The 16,598-nt window shown below is 39.1% G+C and overlaps 2 protein-coding genes across 6 annotated transcripts in view; one reads left to right on the top strand and one right to left on the bottom strand.

Moving 5' to 3' along the window:
• clpb (ClpB family mitochondrial disaggregase) overlaps positions 1 to 8,358 on the bottom strand; it is a 45,166-nt gene extending 36,808 nt beyond the window's left edge. For 4 of the 5 annotated variants that reach the window (XR_010542734.2, XR_012337179.1, XM_065280297.2 and 1 more), the window contains exons 1-3: positions 4,166 to 4,713; positions 3,338 to 3,389; positions 1,465 to 1,551 (exon numbers count right to left, since the gene is read on the bottom strand). Coding sequence is in view for 3 of the 5 variants with exons in the window: in XM_065280297.2 (XP_065136369.1) it covers positions 1,465 to 1,551; positions 3,338 to 3,389; positions 4,166 to 4,547 (521 nt within the window). In the remaining 2 variants the exon portion in view is untranslated. Of the gene's footprint in view, positions 1 to 1,464; positions 1,552 to 3,337; positions 3,390 to 4,165; positions 4,714 to 8,291 lie in introns of those variants that run through there. The other variant, XM_065280299.1, reaches the window with a different exon arrangement.
• On the top strand, positions 5,974 to 16,598 carry stard10 (StAR related lipid transfer domain containing 10). Its single transcript, XM_065280302.2, has 6 exons — positions 5,974 to 6,710; positions 13,368 to 13,515; positions 13,624 to 13,727; positions 14,108 to 14,225; positions 15,962 to 16,014; positions 16,129 to 16,598. The coding sequence occupies exons 1-6, from the start codon at positions 6,549 to 6,551 to the stop codon at positions 16,354 to 16,356; spliced, it is 813 nt and encodes a 270-aa protein (XP_065136374.1). The 5' UTR covers positions 5,974 to 6,548; the 3' UTR covers positions 16,357 to 16,598.

The following is a 16,598-nucleotide window of genomic DNA, read 5'->3' on the forward strand; positions in this document are numbered from 1 at the left end:
ACAGATAGAGAGGAGGACAACACACACACACACACACACACACACACACACACACACACACACACACACACACACACACACACACACACACACACACACACACACACACACACACACACACACACACACACACACACACACACACACACACACACACACACACACACACACACACACACAACACACACACACACACACACACACAACACACACACACACACACAGCTCGAGCAATGAAGCGTTTGTGACAAATGATGATATTTTCAATGGGGACACTGATAAGAAGCAGCGTTAATCAATTTCCTCTGAATGACGGAGTGACATTTTCAACAATATGAGCGTCTGTTTTTATCAAAATCACTAGAAAAGAGCAATGTTGTGTTCAAACACGCACACACCATCAGATATACACACTGATGCAGGCACGAGGATAAACAAATATATTGAATCTATTTGCCAGAAGTTATTACTAAAATAGACATACAGTATATGATCGCATGTCATTTTCAAAACCACTTTTTTGGCATTTGTGCTGTTATATTTTATAATCAATTCTGCACATTTCCCCCTAATATTGCACTCTAAATAAAAGATTGTTTGTTTTATATGCTATGTGTGTCATTTTGTGTTCAAATTAATAAAAAGGACAACACAAGATGTGTTAAATATAACACAGAGATGTGTCTAATAAGAGAAAACACATTTTGTGCGTTGTCCATAAAATAACACTCAAGACTGTAACAAATATTATTCAATTGTAAGCAGATTCATCATGTTAATATTTGTTGTACTTTCATTAATTTGTGCTTGTTTACAGCATTATAAAAAACACAAAAGTGACTGTATGAGAATCTGAGAGAGAAAAATACTGTAAAAATAACTAGAAAAATCAGAATCCTCCTAAAAATACACATTTATCCTTGTGTGGAATATGAGTTGTTGTTTTTAAAATCTCATCTGCATGATGGTGTACTGCTCTGTGTGTGTGTGTGTGTGTGTGTGTGTGTGTGTGTGTGTGTGTGTGTGTGTGTGTGTGTGTGTGTGTGTGTGTGTGGTAACACAGTGAAATGACTTCTGTTTCAAACGAGGAGTGACACTGACTCCAAAAATTGGATTTCATGACCCCCCTTCCTCCTTCTGTCTCTGCTCCGTCTGTGTATGTGCACATGTGTGTGTTTAGTGAGATTTAATTCAATTATAAGATCTCTGACACACTAGCTCTGGCTTGGCATTCTGGGTAAAGGATTCACACAGACACACCATGAACACACACACGTAGAAGTGGTTCATATAAAGCAGTACAAGGCAACACAGCTGAATGTTATTTACACACAACCACTCAATGAAGATCATACAGAGCAGCAGGACATGTCATAAAAATATCAAGATGCTTATGAATGATGTCATCACACACACACACACACACACACACACACACACACACACACACAGAGTGTTTCTCACTTGTGCTGACGGTTCATGGCGGCCACCATCAGAGCTGTCCAACCCAAACGGTGTCGAATGTTCGGATCCGACCCCCCTGCCAATAACCTGAGAGAGAGACAGACAGACAGAGAGTTAGAGGAAAGAAAGTAAAGTGTGTGTGTGTGTGTGTTTACAGTAAACAGTGAGCTGTGAACCTCACTCGCCCCTCAGCAGACATCTAACTTAAAACACTTAACACATCTGCTGTTACTCACATACTATACACAACCATCTGCACACTTGCCTTTAGGGCTTAAAAAACACAAACCCAAAACACACACACACAGGTTTCAGTAATAGACAGATGTGTGTGTGAGTTCATTGACTGATACTGATGTTTAGTGTGACATCATCCATCAGTTCTCTCACAGGTCGTCTCTGAGACAACATAAACTTCTCATTTTTTTCTCCAATCATCTCCACATGTTTACAATGGACAGCATCACACACATCACAAGTTATCACAAACTCACTGTTCTGACCATAGGTCAGTCTAAAGCAGTACAACGCCCCCTAATGGACAAACGTCAGCATTACATTAGCGCAAGTGTGAGTGACGTCACTGCCCATCGATCTCATTCTCAAACAGTGAAATCACGTCATGTTTGATTAATCCTAACTATCTCCCACTGTCTTTTTAACTAAAAAGTTGGCAAAAAATGTTGTTGTAACTTCAATATTTCTTAATTATCTACATTTCACCAGCAAGCTCTTTAAACTGGGAAATTTTTCTGCCACTTCCCTAATTTGGAATAATGGCAATATACTAATTACCAATAAATCTTTATTTTTAAGAAATTGAATTAACAGGGACAATGATCATATTTTAAATATGTTTGATAAATATGTTTGATAATTCTTATCCAGTTTAAGGAATTTAGCAAAAATCCATAGCCTATTTATAACTCTACAGTAATGAACAAACCAAAGGTTAACGTTAACGGGTATTGAGTTAATTGATAAAAAAAGCAATAACAAACGAATCTACTCCATCTTTTAAAAGCAAAATAAAATCATACCTGGAGGGATTTTTTTACTTCTATTATTAATAATATGAACTGGAAGAATGCTTGGATAATACACTTTAAATATTGTATCAAAAATAAAATTAAAGAAGTACACTTTTAATGTTGCATACTATTTTTATCCTGTTAAATAATTTATTTCAAAATGCAAAAGTGAGAAAAAGTTTTTGACTCATTTGTGACTAATTTTTTGGGGTTAGAATTGGCAGATTTTGTTTTTATATTAGTTGGTAAGGTCAAATATGAATTTACATTAAAATATATTATTATGTATTATGAATACAATGTTAACAAAGATCTTGAAAACATTGTTCATTTAATAATATTGCTGGTAAAATGGTATATGCATAAGCAAACCTGTTTAAATTCATCAGCAATGTTAATGTTATTCATAGTTGAACTTGATAACTTTATATATCATCTCTGAAACTGTAAATAACAAAAAATCATTGACTTACTTAAAATATTATGAGAGAATCTTTGTATAAATGAATGTACATGTTATTTTCAATTACAAACACTGGAAAACAGACAGATAAACATGAAAGCGTGGAATAGTGAACTATAGTAGTCAACATTTGAAGTGGATCAAAAACATTCATCAAAGTTGTCCTAAGACAAGAACGGGTACTGGGTATTGGTTTTAAGACAACTTTTAGGAAAGGTTTTGATCCACTTCAAATGTTGACTAGTGTATATTTGCTGTATATAAACTTTTACATGAAACCGTGTGCTGTATGTAATGACAAAGATTTCAGTCACTGAATCGCTGTCATGTGACCTCAGCAATGAGAAAGATTTCATTTAAACATGAGCAGATATCTCACCTCATCACCTCCTGTGTGTTACCAGACTTAACAGCATCTAGAAGAGCTTCAGCTGAAGAGAGAAACACTATATGTTAAACTGTTTCACATCAACATTAAAGACAAACCTTAACCATAACTAACCCCTCAAATAAGAGCCCATAATCCAAACCTGAATCTAATCCTGCAATCTGATTGGTTGATAAAAGCATCTTTCCTGGAACTTGGTAAACTTACATTTACTTAATCGTCTATTAAATATATTTTGGCCAAGAATACATTTCTTGCCATATGGGTTCTATTTGCTTGCCCTTGAAATACATTTTTAAATAAATGTTGATATTTGAAGGTAAAAATATATTTTCAAATTAAAAAAAAAAAAATTAAGCTTTACTTTCTATAAAATGCATTTTGCATTTATTTAAAAATTTTAGCCCAGTGAAATATTTTTTGTTTTTTGCCATATTGCAGGTTCTTTAACGTGTCAAAATTTAAAGGGATAGCTCACTCAAAAATGAAACTTCTGTCATCATGATGAACACGAAGAAAGATATTTTGAGCCCCGTTCACTTCCATAGTAGGAAAAAGAATACAACAGAAGTAACTGGGACTCATGATCGATTTGGTTACAAACAAAAATACCTTTGTGTTCATCAGAACAAAAAAAATATACAGGTTTTTATTAACATGAGTGAGCAAATGATTTCAGAATTTTCTTTTTTGGGGTGAACTAACCCTTTAAGTGTCTGAACAGAGCTGAACGTTCCCTATATAGTGAGCATTCACATCAAGTGTGTACTGCACATCCACCTGCTCTGTACATGATGTGTGTTTGTGTGTTTATTGTACCTCCTCCATCACTGTCTTTCTTTAAACAGAACGCGAGGGCGGCCGCTGAAATGACGCCCGCGGCGGTTGACGCGTCACGCCCGCTCCCATGCCCGTCGCTGTGACGCCCCGCGGCGGTAAGCGTTGCCCAGCTGTTCCTGCGACCCTCCAGACTCACGCGCCACCTGCTGGCCAGCTCGTGGTACTGCGCGTGCGACCACTCGCTCAAAACGCTGTTTCTGGACGCGCGATGCCCGCTCGTGACCGGGCTCCGGTTCGGTTCGACCTCGCAAAGGTTTCGGAAGCGCGAGGCTTCGCCGTGACCGGTCTGCAGCGCGCGACACGGCGACAGACTGCGCGACCTTCGTATCAGAACGCGCGTCGGTACTGCGGACAGAAACATTGCGAGCGTTTGATTTGACCCCGTACAGAGTGTTCAGAGGAACAGGTTCTTGTGTCAGATTAAACAACGGTGTGTTTTAACGATCACCGACTGCCTGTAAAAGCGTCTAATGTCATCAGAACACGAGCTCAGAAACGTGTGTCCGGTAAACGGAAAAACATGTGATGTCACCAACTTGGAATCATGGGAAATGTAGTTTATTAACATAACTCCACTGCAGTGCGTTCCTTTTCTTACAGTACCATGATCTAAAATACAAAAATGATATACTATATATATTTTTGCAACGGAACCATGATAATAATATGAAAATATATAATAATAAAATAATAATAATCGTTACTGTATATTCAATGACATTAATCCCCATCAGTTTTCCTATCATCTGCCAGGGGGCGTCTGGAGTCGCAAAATATATGAGCAACATTTTACATCTGTGCAGTCAGCAGCAAACAGTAAATTATACATAGGCTACTGCATTTTTAATTCATTTCAACATTGAAATGTAACATAATATTAAATTATTTTATGCTTTTAAAACTATTGTTCATAGTTAGACATAGCAGAAAGGTAAAAAGTGATAGTAATATTCCAAAGCCAATATGGTTCTGGTGAGACAAAACTTTACTGCACACATAATTCATTATCTTTATTACTGTATTCTGAAGTAAAGTATAAACTTAGCAACCAAACGTATCATCTCACACACTCTTAAATATTTTCTGTGTTTTCATTTTATTTATGTATTATTTTATATGCTTTTAAATAAAAAAAAATATTTTTTAAATTCGCCATCTCAAATAAATTTAAAATAAATTGTTTATGACGTTAATGATAATGTTTATAATTAGAAGCCAGAGAAGGCTTTATCGACTTCATATTCAATATAAAGCAAACGTTTAAAAAAAAAACGGCAAACAGCAAGTGTCTGACCTCCCCCGTCTGCAACCGGCAGATATTCAGCTTGTTCGACTGCAAGAACCGACAAGAGGATGACGTCAAAATACCGCGAGAGCGATTTGAGAAATCATACGAAGAAGTCTAATTTCAAACCGCTCTCGCAGTACTTTGACGTCATCCTCCTGACGGTTTTTGCTACGAGATATGCAGTCGAACACACCTATGGCAAGCCGGTGGCTGCATTTTCCGGAGGTCGCATATGCAGGCTGCATACGTCATCAAGGCTGTCTTATTTTTAGAATATTAACAATTATAAAGTTGACAATTATTCTTAGTTAATCTTAAATTGTTATATTATGCTTATGACCTCCAATATAATGCTCAGTTAACTTAAATAAACCAGGCTTGATGACGTATGCAGGCTGCCGCCTTTTGATTGAGGAACGACCATAATTTAACTCGAACAACCTTAAAAACACGTCAGCCTTGTGCGCGTGCATTACTGTGGGCGGAGCTCAGCTGTCTGTCAAATGTGTTTGAGCGCGCGCGCACCCGCATCTGCTGCTCTGATCATCATCATCTTCATCATTAGTAACACGCATAGCCTACACACGCAACGGTGTGTAACAGCTGTTTGTGCATTTCACTCGGAAACACGTTTACGGCAATTATTTGATAGACACATATGACTTTGTATACACTCGCACGCGTTTAATTGGACATTTAAACTCACGCTTCCGCACCAGAGCGCTGCGCGTCACACGCCTGCGGGGAAAAAAACCCACTACATGATGAACATATGTTTGAACATCAGACCCATGTGATCTGAATTGCGGATCCGATACCGGAGATTCGGTTTAGGGTAAAGACAACCCGACACCGCCCGCGCGTTTAATGCGCGTTTTTGTGTTTTGCGCTTCTTTTTCTCATCGCTAGTAATTATTAGGCGACGTGACGCTGATCGCCAGCTGCTGGAGATATCAAACTTCACCGACTCCGTTATCTGCAACTCTCACAAACATCAGCGGAACTCAGATCAATCACTGCGCACTGAATTCGGTTTCTCTCGGGTCCGGTTGTTGTTTTCTGCACCGGGAGTAAATGATGTCCGGGGAAGAGGTTCTGATACCGGATGACCGAGCGTTCAGCAGGTTTAAACATGAATGTCAGTCAGATGAAGGCTGGAGTCTCACCTACAACAAGAACAACATTACCGTTTGGATCCAAGTGTTGGAGGAAGAGAAGAGTTTACACAAGATAAAGGTGAGATGATGGACATCATGTGATGTATAGATATCTCTCTGGGGTTCTTCTGATGTTCCACACATCTGTAAGGGTTAATGTGATGTTTTATCTGTAGAGGTCATGCAGTGCAAGGTTCTCCATATATGTGAGATTCACCTTGATGTTCCTCTCATTATAATTTATCTAAAGTGACTTCAAGTTTAACATCAGCCTGTTGCACTTGAGCATCACTGGACTTTTGTTCATATCGTCAGTCATTCTGTGATACTGTCAACACTCCACAAGGGCTGTGCAATTAATCGGTTTTAAATTTTCAATTTAAACAATTATCAAAAAGATAATCGAGGTAAAAAATTATTTTGTGATTAAAATATCGATCCTGCATGCTGCTGGGCTGATGTGTTTGTAAGGCACTTCGAGGAAACCACTGCTTTGACACCTGTAGCGTATTGAAATTAAAACTGTGAAATAAATTAATGTAACCGGGTTGAATAATCGCGATTATGTTTTGCCAAAATACCCACGTTTATGATTTCCCACTAAAATAACCGTGATAATGGGGTAATTTAAAATAATAATAATAATAATAATAAAATTAATAACCGTGATAATGGGGTAATTTAAAAATAAAAAATAATAATAAACGTGGTAAGTTTTACTAAAATATAAGTGAGGTTTTTTTAAACTTAAAATACCCGACAATGATTTTTACACAGATTATTATGACTATTATATTGACCAAAATTACCATGATCGAGAGCTTTTTTGTGTGTGTTTTTACAGCCAAATAACCGCGATCAAGCCACAAAGTAACCGTGTTCAATAATCGCGATTATGTTTTGCCAAAAATAGCCGCTTTTATGATTTCCCACTGAAATAACCATGTAAATGGGGTTGATAAATTTTTTGACCAATATAATCGTGATTGTTGTTTTTGTTTTCACACACAAATAATCGTGATGATGTTTTTTTAATAAATTTTTTTATAATTTTCCCCAAATAAACGTTTTTATAATGTTTACCCAAATAATCGTGAATGTTTTTTCAATCAAACTAATCCTGATTATGATTTTTTCTCAAATAATAGTGTTTATGATGTTTAACAAAATAACAACGATCATGATGTTCACCAAAATAATCGTGATTGTGATTATTTTTTTATGAAGCGTTATGCGCAAGTGATTTACATGTTAAGTCAGTGCAAAGACGCAGTAGACATCCTGTGGCATGGATTGAGCGTTTTGGGCATTTGGGAATTTCACACACGAATGAAGCGAGTTAACTCAAAATGTTCAAACGTCAAACTACGCGTGAATAGTGTGATTTATTCGCTTAATTCGCCTCTGGTGTAAACGCACAGTCACACATGCGTTTGTTTTAGCAGTTCTCTTAGATCTAAATGGTCATGTTTATAAGGATATTTGCAAAGACAGGAATTTTGAGTGTATTTAAGGGCAATAAAGTGACCATAATGGCGAGCTCAAAAAAATGATGGTTGACACATTTATTTTACCGATTTATCATATCTACCGGTTTATCGCCCACCCCTACTTGAAAGGTATATACACTGATGATCAGTATGTGTGGAATTAAACCTACCACCTGTGTGTTGCTTATCCAGTGTTCTGTGTGTAGAGCTGCAGGAACACATCTATGACGTTATGCCATGCTTTTACTGTATGAGGTTTGCCCAAATTCAGATGCTTCTGGCAACTGTGCAGGTGTGGTGCACTTATCCTCGACAAACTAAAATGATGACCGGTTAGCTTTTCATGAGTGAAGTAAATAAGAACTAGTTAGTCTTGAGGCAGGAGTGCTGTACTGTTAGACATTTCCGTGTGTGTTTAGCGGACACATCCGGGTGTGTGCTGAAGATCTGGTTTATCCAGCAGCTGTTGACACATTTCACACGAGTGTGTTTGATCTGTCATTGAAATTCAACAGGATGTTAACGTGTGTTTATCTTCTCACACCCACGTTCATATAACAGGCAGAAAAACTTTAAAGTGTCACGTCGGGTTTGGCACCGGGCACTGATCCAGGCACAGGTGAACTCGCCAAGAGCCGTTTATAAAGCAGTGAGACAGTGGCCAGATTGAACACTGTTTAGCTCACATAATTTATGTTTATACATTTGGCAGAGGCTTTTATTCAAAGTGACATTTAGGTTATACAGTTAATCAGTATGTGAGAATCGAACCCATGAACCTCTTTCAGGTTTTATATCCTTAAAGTTTGTGACTGTGGGAAATATACATACATAGATACAGGTGATAAAAAGTGCTAGAATCTATTTTGTGCAAGGAGTTTTCTGAAAAAAACAAAACAAAAACAAAACATATTATTCGTGGTGTAATGTAGGATAATGTCATAAAATTCTAGACACTTTTAACACCCATATGAAAATATTTTGCATAGTTGTGTTTAGTGATAGACCGATATATTGGATATATCGGGCTGATTTTTATGTGTATCGGCCGATTTGTGGCTGCTGTGTTCGCCAATAGTTTTTCCAGCATTATTTATAGACAGAGTGCTGGAAGCCTCAAGCGATTGCAAGTCTCGTGACTAAAAACAACCAACCTTTGACAACATCGAAAGCTGATCATAGCTGCACAAAGCGCGTTTTTATTTCTCAACTCTATATATATTTGTAGTAGTAAAGCGCTAGAAATCAATATCCTTTGCTGATAGTTCATGGTTCCATAGCACCCTCACCTGTTTTTACTATTTGTTAAATATCGTTTTTTTCAAGTTCAATAAATGTTACTTTTTTAAATTGAGACTTGTAACATTTGGCATCATTGTGTCATTTTTATGATGTAAATTGAGTGAGCAATAGCAGTATCGGCTCCAAATATCATCCATATCGCTTGCTCTCACTTGAAATGTGTAGTTAAGTCCTTGAATTTGAAACTAACTAAGGAGTAGGAACCCATGTCTTTGCTGTTATCACAGTGCTCTAAGTCAGTTATCAGCTTAAACTGCTTGCTTGGTTTATTTTATCACACAGAGAAAATCCAGTGGTTGGGTTTGTGCAGTGATGTAATGATATGATGTTTTTTTGCTAAAGAGAGTTCAGAGAGTTTGCCTATCCAGGTGCTTACAGCAGGCACCTGAGAGAAAGAGAGATGCTAATTAATTTTCTTAGCAGTACTACCTTAGTAACACAACTTCTGTGACATCATAATCACGAAACACAATCCATGTACACCGGGGTGCCCAAACATTTTTCTGACTAAGGGCTTTGGGCCAAAGTAAATGTTGCCATGTTATATTAAAATTAAAGCCCTGATCCTCCTAATTTATAATTTTGTAATATTAAAAAAATAAGCAAACATCCCTCTTTTTATGCATAACTAATGCAGTTTCATTTTCAAAAGTAAATGTTATGTTTAATTAGTAATATGAGCATCTGCGTCAATGACGTTTTTCCTTATCTCACGTGGCATGACGGGCCAAATTAAAGGTCATTGCGGGCACACCTCTGATCTACACATACAGGATCTTTCTCTTGATGTTCATCATGATGTCACCTTAAAACGCTTTAAAACTGTTTTTGTTGAATTATTTTTCTTATTTTATTTTTTACCTACTGTAGCACCTAGTGTTTGTTCTTATTGTGATTTTGTGTATTTATTATTTGTTTTATGTTAAAGGCTTTGGCAATATTGTAACTACACACAATCTTAACAATAGAGAGAGGGGAACCTCATTCACACAGCACCCAGGAAATTTCCATAAAATTGACAAACTTCCCGTAAATGTTCTGGGATCTCTCCTGTAAAAAGGATCTAGTAACATTGCCTTAACATTCACGGAACGCTTTCTGTGTGAACAAGAGGCAGAAACAATGTCGTAAGGAGCGCGCCGTAGTGAGGATGTCTTGTCAAAAACTAAAATGCATGCGCGTGGTTTCTCGAGAAAAAAATCACAGATGATTATCAAACTTTAGATGCTGTGGAAAAACCTACATTTGTGACGTTCTTTACGGGATCTTTACAGTATGTGTGTGATGCATGCACAGATTCTGGAAAATCATTGGCAGTGTAAATTAACCAAAAATCAAACAATCCCAGACAAATCCTGTGTATTTTCTGTGTGAAAAGGGCTAGAGAGGGAGAAACTTTGTGTTTTCCATCAACGTCACAATGATGACAGCAACAAAAGAGGAAAGATAATAAACAATAAAGAGATTTGTGTTGAGTGAGTTTAAAAACAGAAGTGAAGCACCTGTGAGAGGAACTCAATATAAACTCATCTTTATCTGATGTTGGCCTTCACGTTTAACAGAGCTGTGAATGTGTAACTGTGAATGAAAACACAAATCTCATTGATTTGAATAAAAACACGAATCTCACTGATTTGGTATGTGTGTCTGTGTGTGCTTATGTGTGTGTGTTTGTGCAGGTTGATAAAGTTTCAGTGAAGCAGGACTTTATATTTCACATCCTGGTTTACACACACATACATTGTGTGTGTGTGTATGTGTGTGCATGTGTATTTTGCTTGTGTGTGTATTTGTACATGTGTGTGTATGTGTATTTTTTTCGTGTGTATGTTTTTGCATGTGTGTGTGTCTTAGTGCGTGTGTTTGCTGACACATGATTCTGTAAGGTAACAGCAGTGCATCACAATAACCCACAATGTGCTGAAGTGTTAGAAATACTCTCTCACTGACAAACAGAGAATATATAATGACACACACACACACACACACACACACACACACACACACACGTTTTAGTGGATCCATTAACTCTGGACCTCTATGAACTTCATTCAGGGTAGTCGTTATGTATAAACTGATGTGAGGAGGTTCAGTGTTTTCTGGTGTTTATCATTTAACTACACTCCAAAAATAGTAATAAATAGGACTAAAAGTTTGTTATCATAAGTGAAGCATTTTTAGTGCTATATAGCACCTATAAAGAACCTATGAGGAACCATCTGGGTGTGATATAGCACCACATATGGTTCTATAGCACTATATGGTTCTACACAGGTGCTATATGGCACCTAAAATGGTGTCGCTATGATTATGAGTCAGTGAACCACTTTAAATGCAACACAACATAAGTGTAACACAACATCACAATATTTAATAAGTGAAACACAACAGTGTGACATCAAACCTCAAAACGCAATACATCTGTCTGTCCATCACTGAATAAACTTGCTGTCTGTTTCACAACACTTTAGTATACACAAACATCATTAAGATCATCATAGCTACACTTACTGTAACAGACACTGCTCACATATTGTTGTGTGTGTGTCTGTGTGTGTTTGTATGAGTCATCCTGGTGCAATTATCTCTTGTGTGTTTGTTCTTCATGGCCTCATCCCTATAGACACAGCGCTCTCTCTCTCCCCCTCTGTATATACATGTAGTGTATGAGCGTTGTGCTTGTGGGGGTGGCTAGAGATTTCAGATTCTCCATAAAGGTATTGGGCTTCCCCAGAGCACACACGCACACGCACGAGCGTGCACACTGTGTGCACCCACTCACTTTTTCTGTTGTCAGTGGAGCTCCAGTTAAATCTCACCCTCAGCTGCTTTAAAGAGTTCATATCACAATTCAGATTGTAGCTTATTTCAGGTGTGATATTAATGGACTGCATTTATATAGCGCTTTCATAGACCAATGGCCATCCAAAGCGCTTTACAATTTTGCCTCACATTCACCCATTCACTCACACATTCATAAACCAACAGCGGTGTCAAGGCGCCATCCAGCTTATCGGGAGCAGCTGGGGTTAGGTGTCTTGCTCAAGGACACCTCGACACTTGGTCAGGTGGAGCCGGGGATTGAACCACCAACCTTCCAATTTGTAGACAACCTACATGAACCACTCAACCACCGCCCCAAGTTCATGTTATTGTCATGTGACCTGATGAGCTGTCTGCCTCTGGCTTGCTCCAGCTGTCTGCCTGCCTCACCCTCGCTCCAGCTTTCTGCCTACCCCTCTCGCTCGCTCCAGCTCTCTGCCTGCCCCTCTTGCCCGCTCCAGCTCTCTGCCTGCCCCTCTCGCCCGCTCCAGCTCTCTGCCTGCCCCTCTCGCCCGCTCCAGCTCTCTGCCTGCCCCTCTCGCTCGCCTGCTCCAGCTCTCTGCCTGCCCCTCTCGCTCGCCTGCTCCAGCTCTCTGCCTGCCCCTCTCGCTCGCCTGCTCCAGCTCTCTGCCTGCCCCTCTCGCTCGCCTGCTCCAGCTCTCTGCCTGCCCCTCTCGCTCGCCTGCTCCAGCTCTCTGCCTGCCCCTCTCGCTCGCCCGCTCCAGCTCTCTGCCTGCCCCTCTCGCTCGCCCGCTCCAGCTCTCTGCCTGCCCCTCTCGCTCGCCCGCTCCAGCTCTCTGCCTGCCCCTCTCGCTCGCCCGCTCCAGCTCTCTGCCTGCCCCTCTCGCTCGCCCGCTCCAGCTCTCTGCCTGCCCCTCTCGCTCGCCCGCTCCAGCTCTCTGCCTGCCCCTCTCGCTCACTCCAGCTCTCTGCCTGCCCCTCTCGCCCGCTCCAGCTCTCTGCCTGCCTTCTCTGATCTACTTTAATGACCTGCTTTCTTATGTGACTGATGAATGATTGGGAATGGTTGTAGCCTGATGTAAGTTAGGTCAGAAATGTTTGTGATGTTAATGTGTCTGTGATGGATTGTGGGTAATGTAGTTTTTGCTTTCTCTCCTTAGTGTCGGATGCTTTGTAAGGACATTCCAGCTGAAACTATGTATGACGTCCTTCACGACATCGAGTATCGCCGGAAATGGGACGCCAATGTCATTGAGACATTTGACATCGGCAAACTGACTGTTAATGCGGATGTGGGCTATTACTCCTGTAAGGAATTCATCATCTCACACTTCTCTTAAATGTCATGTTGTTAGGTTTTTCTTTTATAAATAGACATCGGTGGTTTGAAGTGGTTTACACTTTATTTTTTTTAAGGGAAGTGTCCTAAACCGCTAAAGAATCGTGATGTCATCACACTGCGCTCATGGCTGCCAATGGGGAATGACTACATCATCATGAACTACTCTGTCAAACACGCTGTAAGTGATTGGCAAGTTGATGGTGGTAGACAGCTGTCTGTAGCCGGTAGTGTAGCAGTAGATTATTGTTTACTAATAATGCATGAAAGCAGTATTTTGCCTTGATTCTTTACAGATGCACTTAAAGAGAGAACAGACACAGAGACAGAGAGCGAGAGAGAGAGAGAGAGATTAGGTTAAAAGCCTCAGATTGTGTGTGTGTGTTCAAAGTTAAGGAATCTGTAGGAGTTTGTTTAGAGTCACATGAGAACACTAATCACCTGATGTGACGTCACACTAAATTGAGAGACACACACAAATAAACACACTCACACACAAACACTAACAGTATAATTTAGATCATGTGTCTTGTGAATAACTGCATGATTGTGTGTACTCAGAAATATCCTCCAAAGAAAGATCTGGTGCGAGCTGTTTCTATCCAGACCGGATACCTAATCCAGCGGACCGGACCGACAAGCTGCGTATTAGTTTACTTGGCACAGGTTGATCCGAGAGGTAAAACATACACACAAACACACGTTTGTCTAACTATATTAGTGAGGTCATTCTGTAGCCTTCCATTGATTTTAATACATGTATACATACATACATGCATGCATACATACAGGGTGTGATTTGTGAAAAAGGGTGATGTTTTTCAAATATTTTCATGAAAATAAATGATGAACCGTTGGCTTATTAATTATTCAGGGTATTACGTGATTTCTTGTAACTGTTGAAATAAAATATGTATAGAAATATAAGCAGTCCACCTTGCACCTGCGCACCTATGTTTTGAGAAGACGAGCTGTGATGAAGGTAAACAAACAGCGACTTTTGTTGCAGTTTCAGTTAAATCACTTTTCAACTTGGCCCATCTTTGTTCTCACCGTCGCAAATGGAAATACCTATGACACAGTTTTCCTCCCTGACCATAGGGGTTCTGATGGACCAATCGCAGTGCTTGAGGTCCGCGCTGTTAAAATTTTGGTGAGGTGCACGTCAGGCTACAGATAACCTACGGTGTAGACCTTACGCCCGACTGTATCTTGGGCTTAACGTCTGTCACTAGAGCACTTTCTGAAGTTGGGGAGTGAGGTTTACTTTTACTACACAGCTCTCACTGACTAGCTGGCATCCATTACAAAAACTTAATAAAAGAATTACAGGACCTGGGGTCTCATTTATAAAGTGTGTGTATGCACAAATCGGGTTGGAAACATGTGTACACCAGTTCCAGTTGTGATCTATAAATAAATTAACTTGATGGGAGAATGGACATGCAGGGTGGGATCTAAAATGATGCATGTACGCACACTTGTAGGTGATCTGTGATTTATAAAGGGAACATTGTTTTGTTTGATAAATCTTAATAATTTTTGGCGTATGCCATTTTTGGCTTTTGTGCATACGTAGAGTTTTAGTAAGGATCCTACACACAGTTTTATAAATGAGACCCTTAAACTGTAAATGCAAGAAAGCGTTCCTTGTTTATAATCATAATATTTAATAGAAACAATGCAATGCACAACGTTCTTTCAAAATAACATAAGTAGGTTATATATGCCTACTTTGACAAGACGTCAGACTAAGAAAATAATTTCTGTTTTATGCACTGTAAAAAATTTGCTGTAATTATGCAGCTGGTTGTCAGTAACTTACTGTAGAAAATTAACATGAAACATTTTCATCTTTATTTATCTTTGAACAAACTACAGTAAGTTACTGGCAAACAGCTGCCAGTAAAACTGTAATTTCTACAAAGTTTTTACGGTGTGTTCATCTGTTTGATGATGGACTTTTGACCTGTTTGTTTGCTTTCCTGTGTCATCTTGAGTTCCTCTTGATTCTAACAACAGTAGTTTCTGCTGTCTCATTCTCAATGGTAATATTTTATTTTGTGACAGTCCTGTAAAATACAAAATTTTTGCTGTTTTTATGCGGAAATAGATGCAGGGATATACAAACCAAAGGGAGGGGGGTAATCCTCCCAATCACCCCCAGCAAATTGCACCTTGTATATATTTTATCCCCTAAATGTCCACACACAAGCATGTGCACATCCTTAAAAAAACATGATTTGGCTGATTTATGAGACTTCTACTAATGCAAACCACCTATAATGCCTTGAAAGAAGTTTGTTTTTCACTTATTACACTATGTTTGTTAGAAATTAAACCTGGTTGATGTTGATATTGTGACCAAAAGTGAGCAAAGACCTGTGAGGTTTTATGAACTCTCTTTATCTTTAGGTTCTCTTCCTAAGTGGGTTGTTAACAAGTCTTCCCAGTTACTGGCACCCAAAGTAAGTAAAGCATACACTAGTTAGTTGTTGTATGTCTGTAGGTCAGCAGAAAACATCAAATAAAGACACCATTGTGTCACCGGTCACACATGTTTACATTTGTCTGTCTTTTAGGCGATGAAGCGGATCAGTAAAGCTTGTCTTCGGTACCCTGAGTGGAAACAGAAGCACAGTCCAGGATTTAAGCCGTGGTTGTATCCGGAGCAGAATCCTCTGTCCAGCATCCCTCTGCGTGAGCTCTCCATACAACACGCTGAATCCCTGGAGAACATCGACGAGAGCTCGCTCAGTGAGAGTAAAGATGAGCGAGCTGAACACAGTGATGAAGAGGGACATAACTGACACGCACACACACGATACACATGTCATCAACTCTGTGCTCAGATCAGCACATTTAATCATGTGTCTTTAATTCTCTTATGCAGACAATAATAAATTGATAATGAAGGATATGTTTCTTGCTTGAGGCCTGATCTTATGTAGCATGCAGTTTGTCTCCAGACACACAGAGGGCCACACTGGAATCAGTTGATCTGTTGTGTGACACTAGGGTTTAATGAATGAATAAAAGAAAATGAAATGTG

This window comes from Paramisgurnus dabryanus, chromosome 8, assembly GCF_030506205.2.
Source record: "Paramisgurnus dabryanus chromosome 8, PD_genome_1.1, whole genome shotgun sequence".
Taxonomy (NCBI): domain Eukaryota; kingdom Metazoa; phylum Chordata; class Actinopteri; order Cypriniformes; family Cobitidae; genus Paramisgurnus; species Paramisgurnus dabryanus.

Coding starts and splice junctions, on each gene's coding strand:
- stard10 (XM_065280302.2), top strand. CDS start 6,549: ATGATGTCCGGGGAAGAGGTTCTGATACCGGATGACCGAGCGTTCAGC. Junction 13,728..14,107: donor ACTACTCTGTCAAACACGCT/GTAAGTGATTGG, acceptor GTGTGTACTCAG/AAATATCCTCCAAAGAAAGA. Junction 14,226..15,961: donor GGCACAGGTTGATCCGAGAG/GTAAAACATACA, acceptor CTTTATCTTTAG/GTTCTCTTCCTAAGTGGGTT.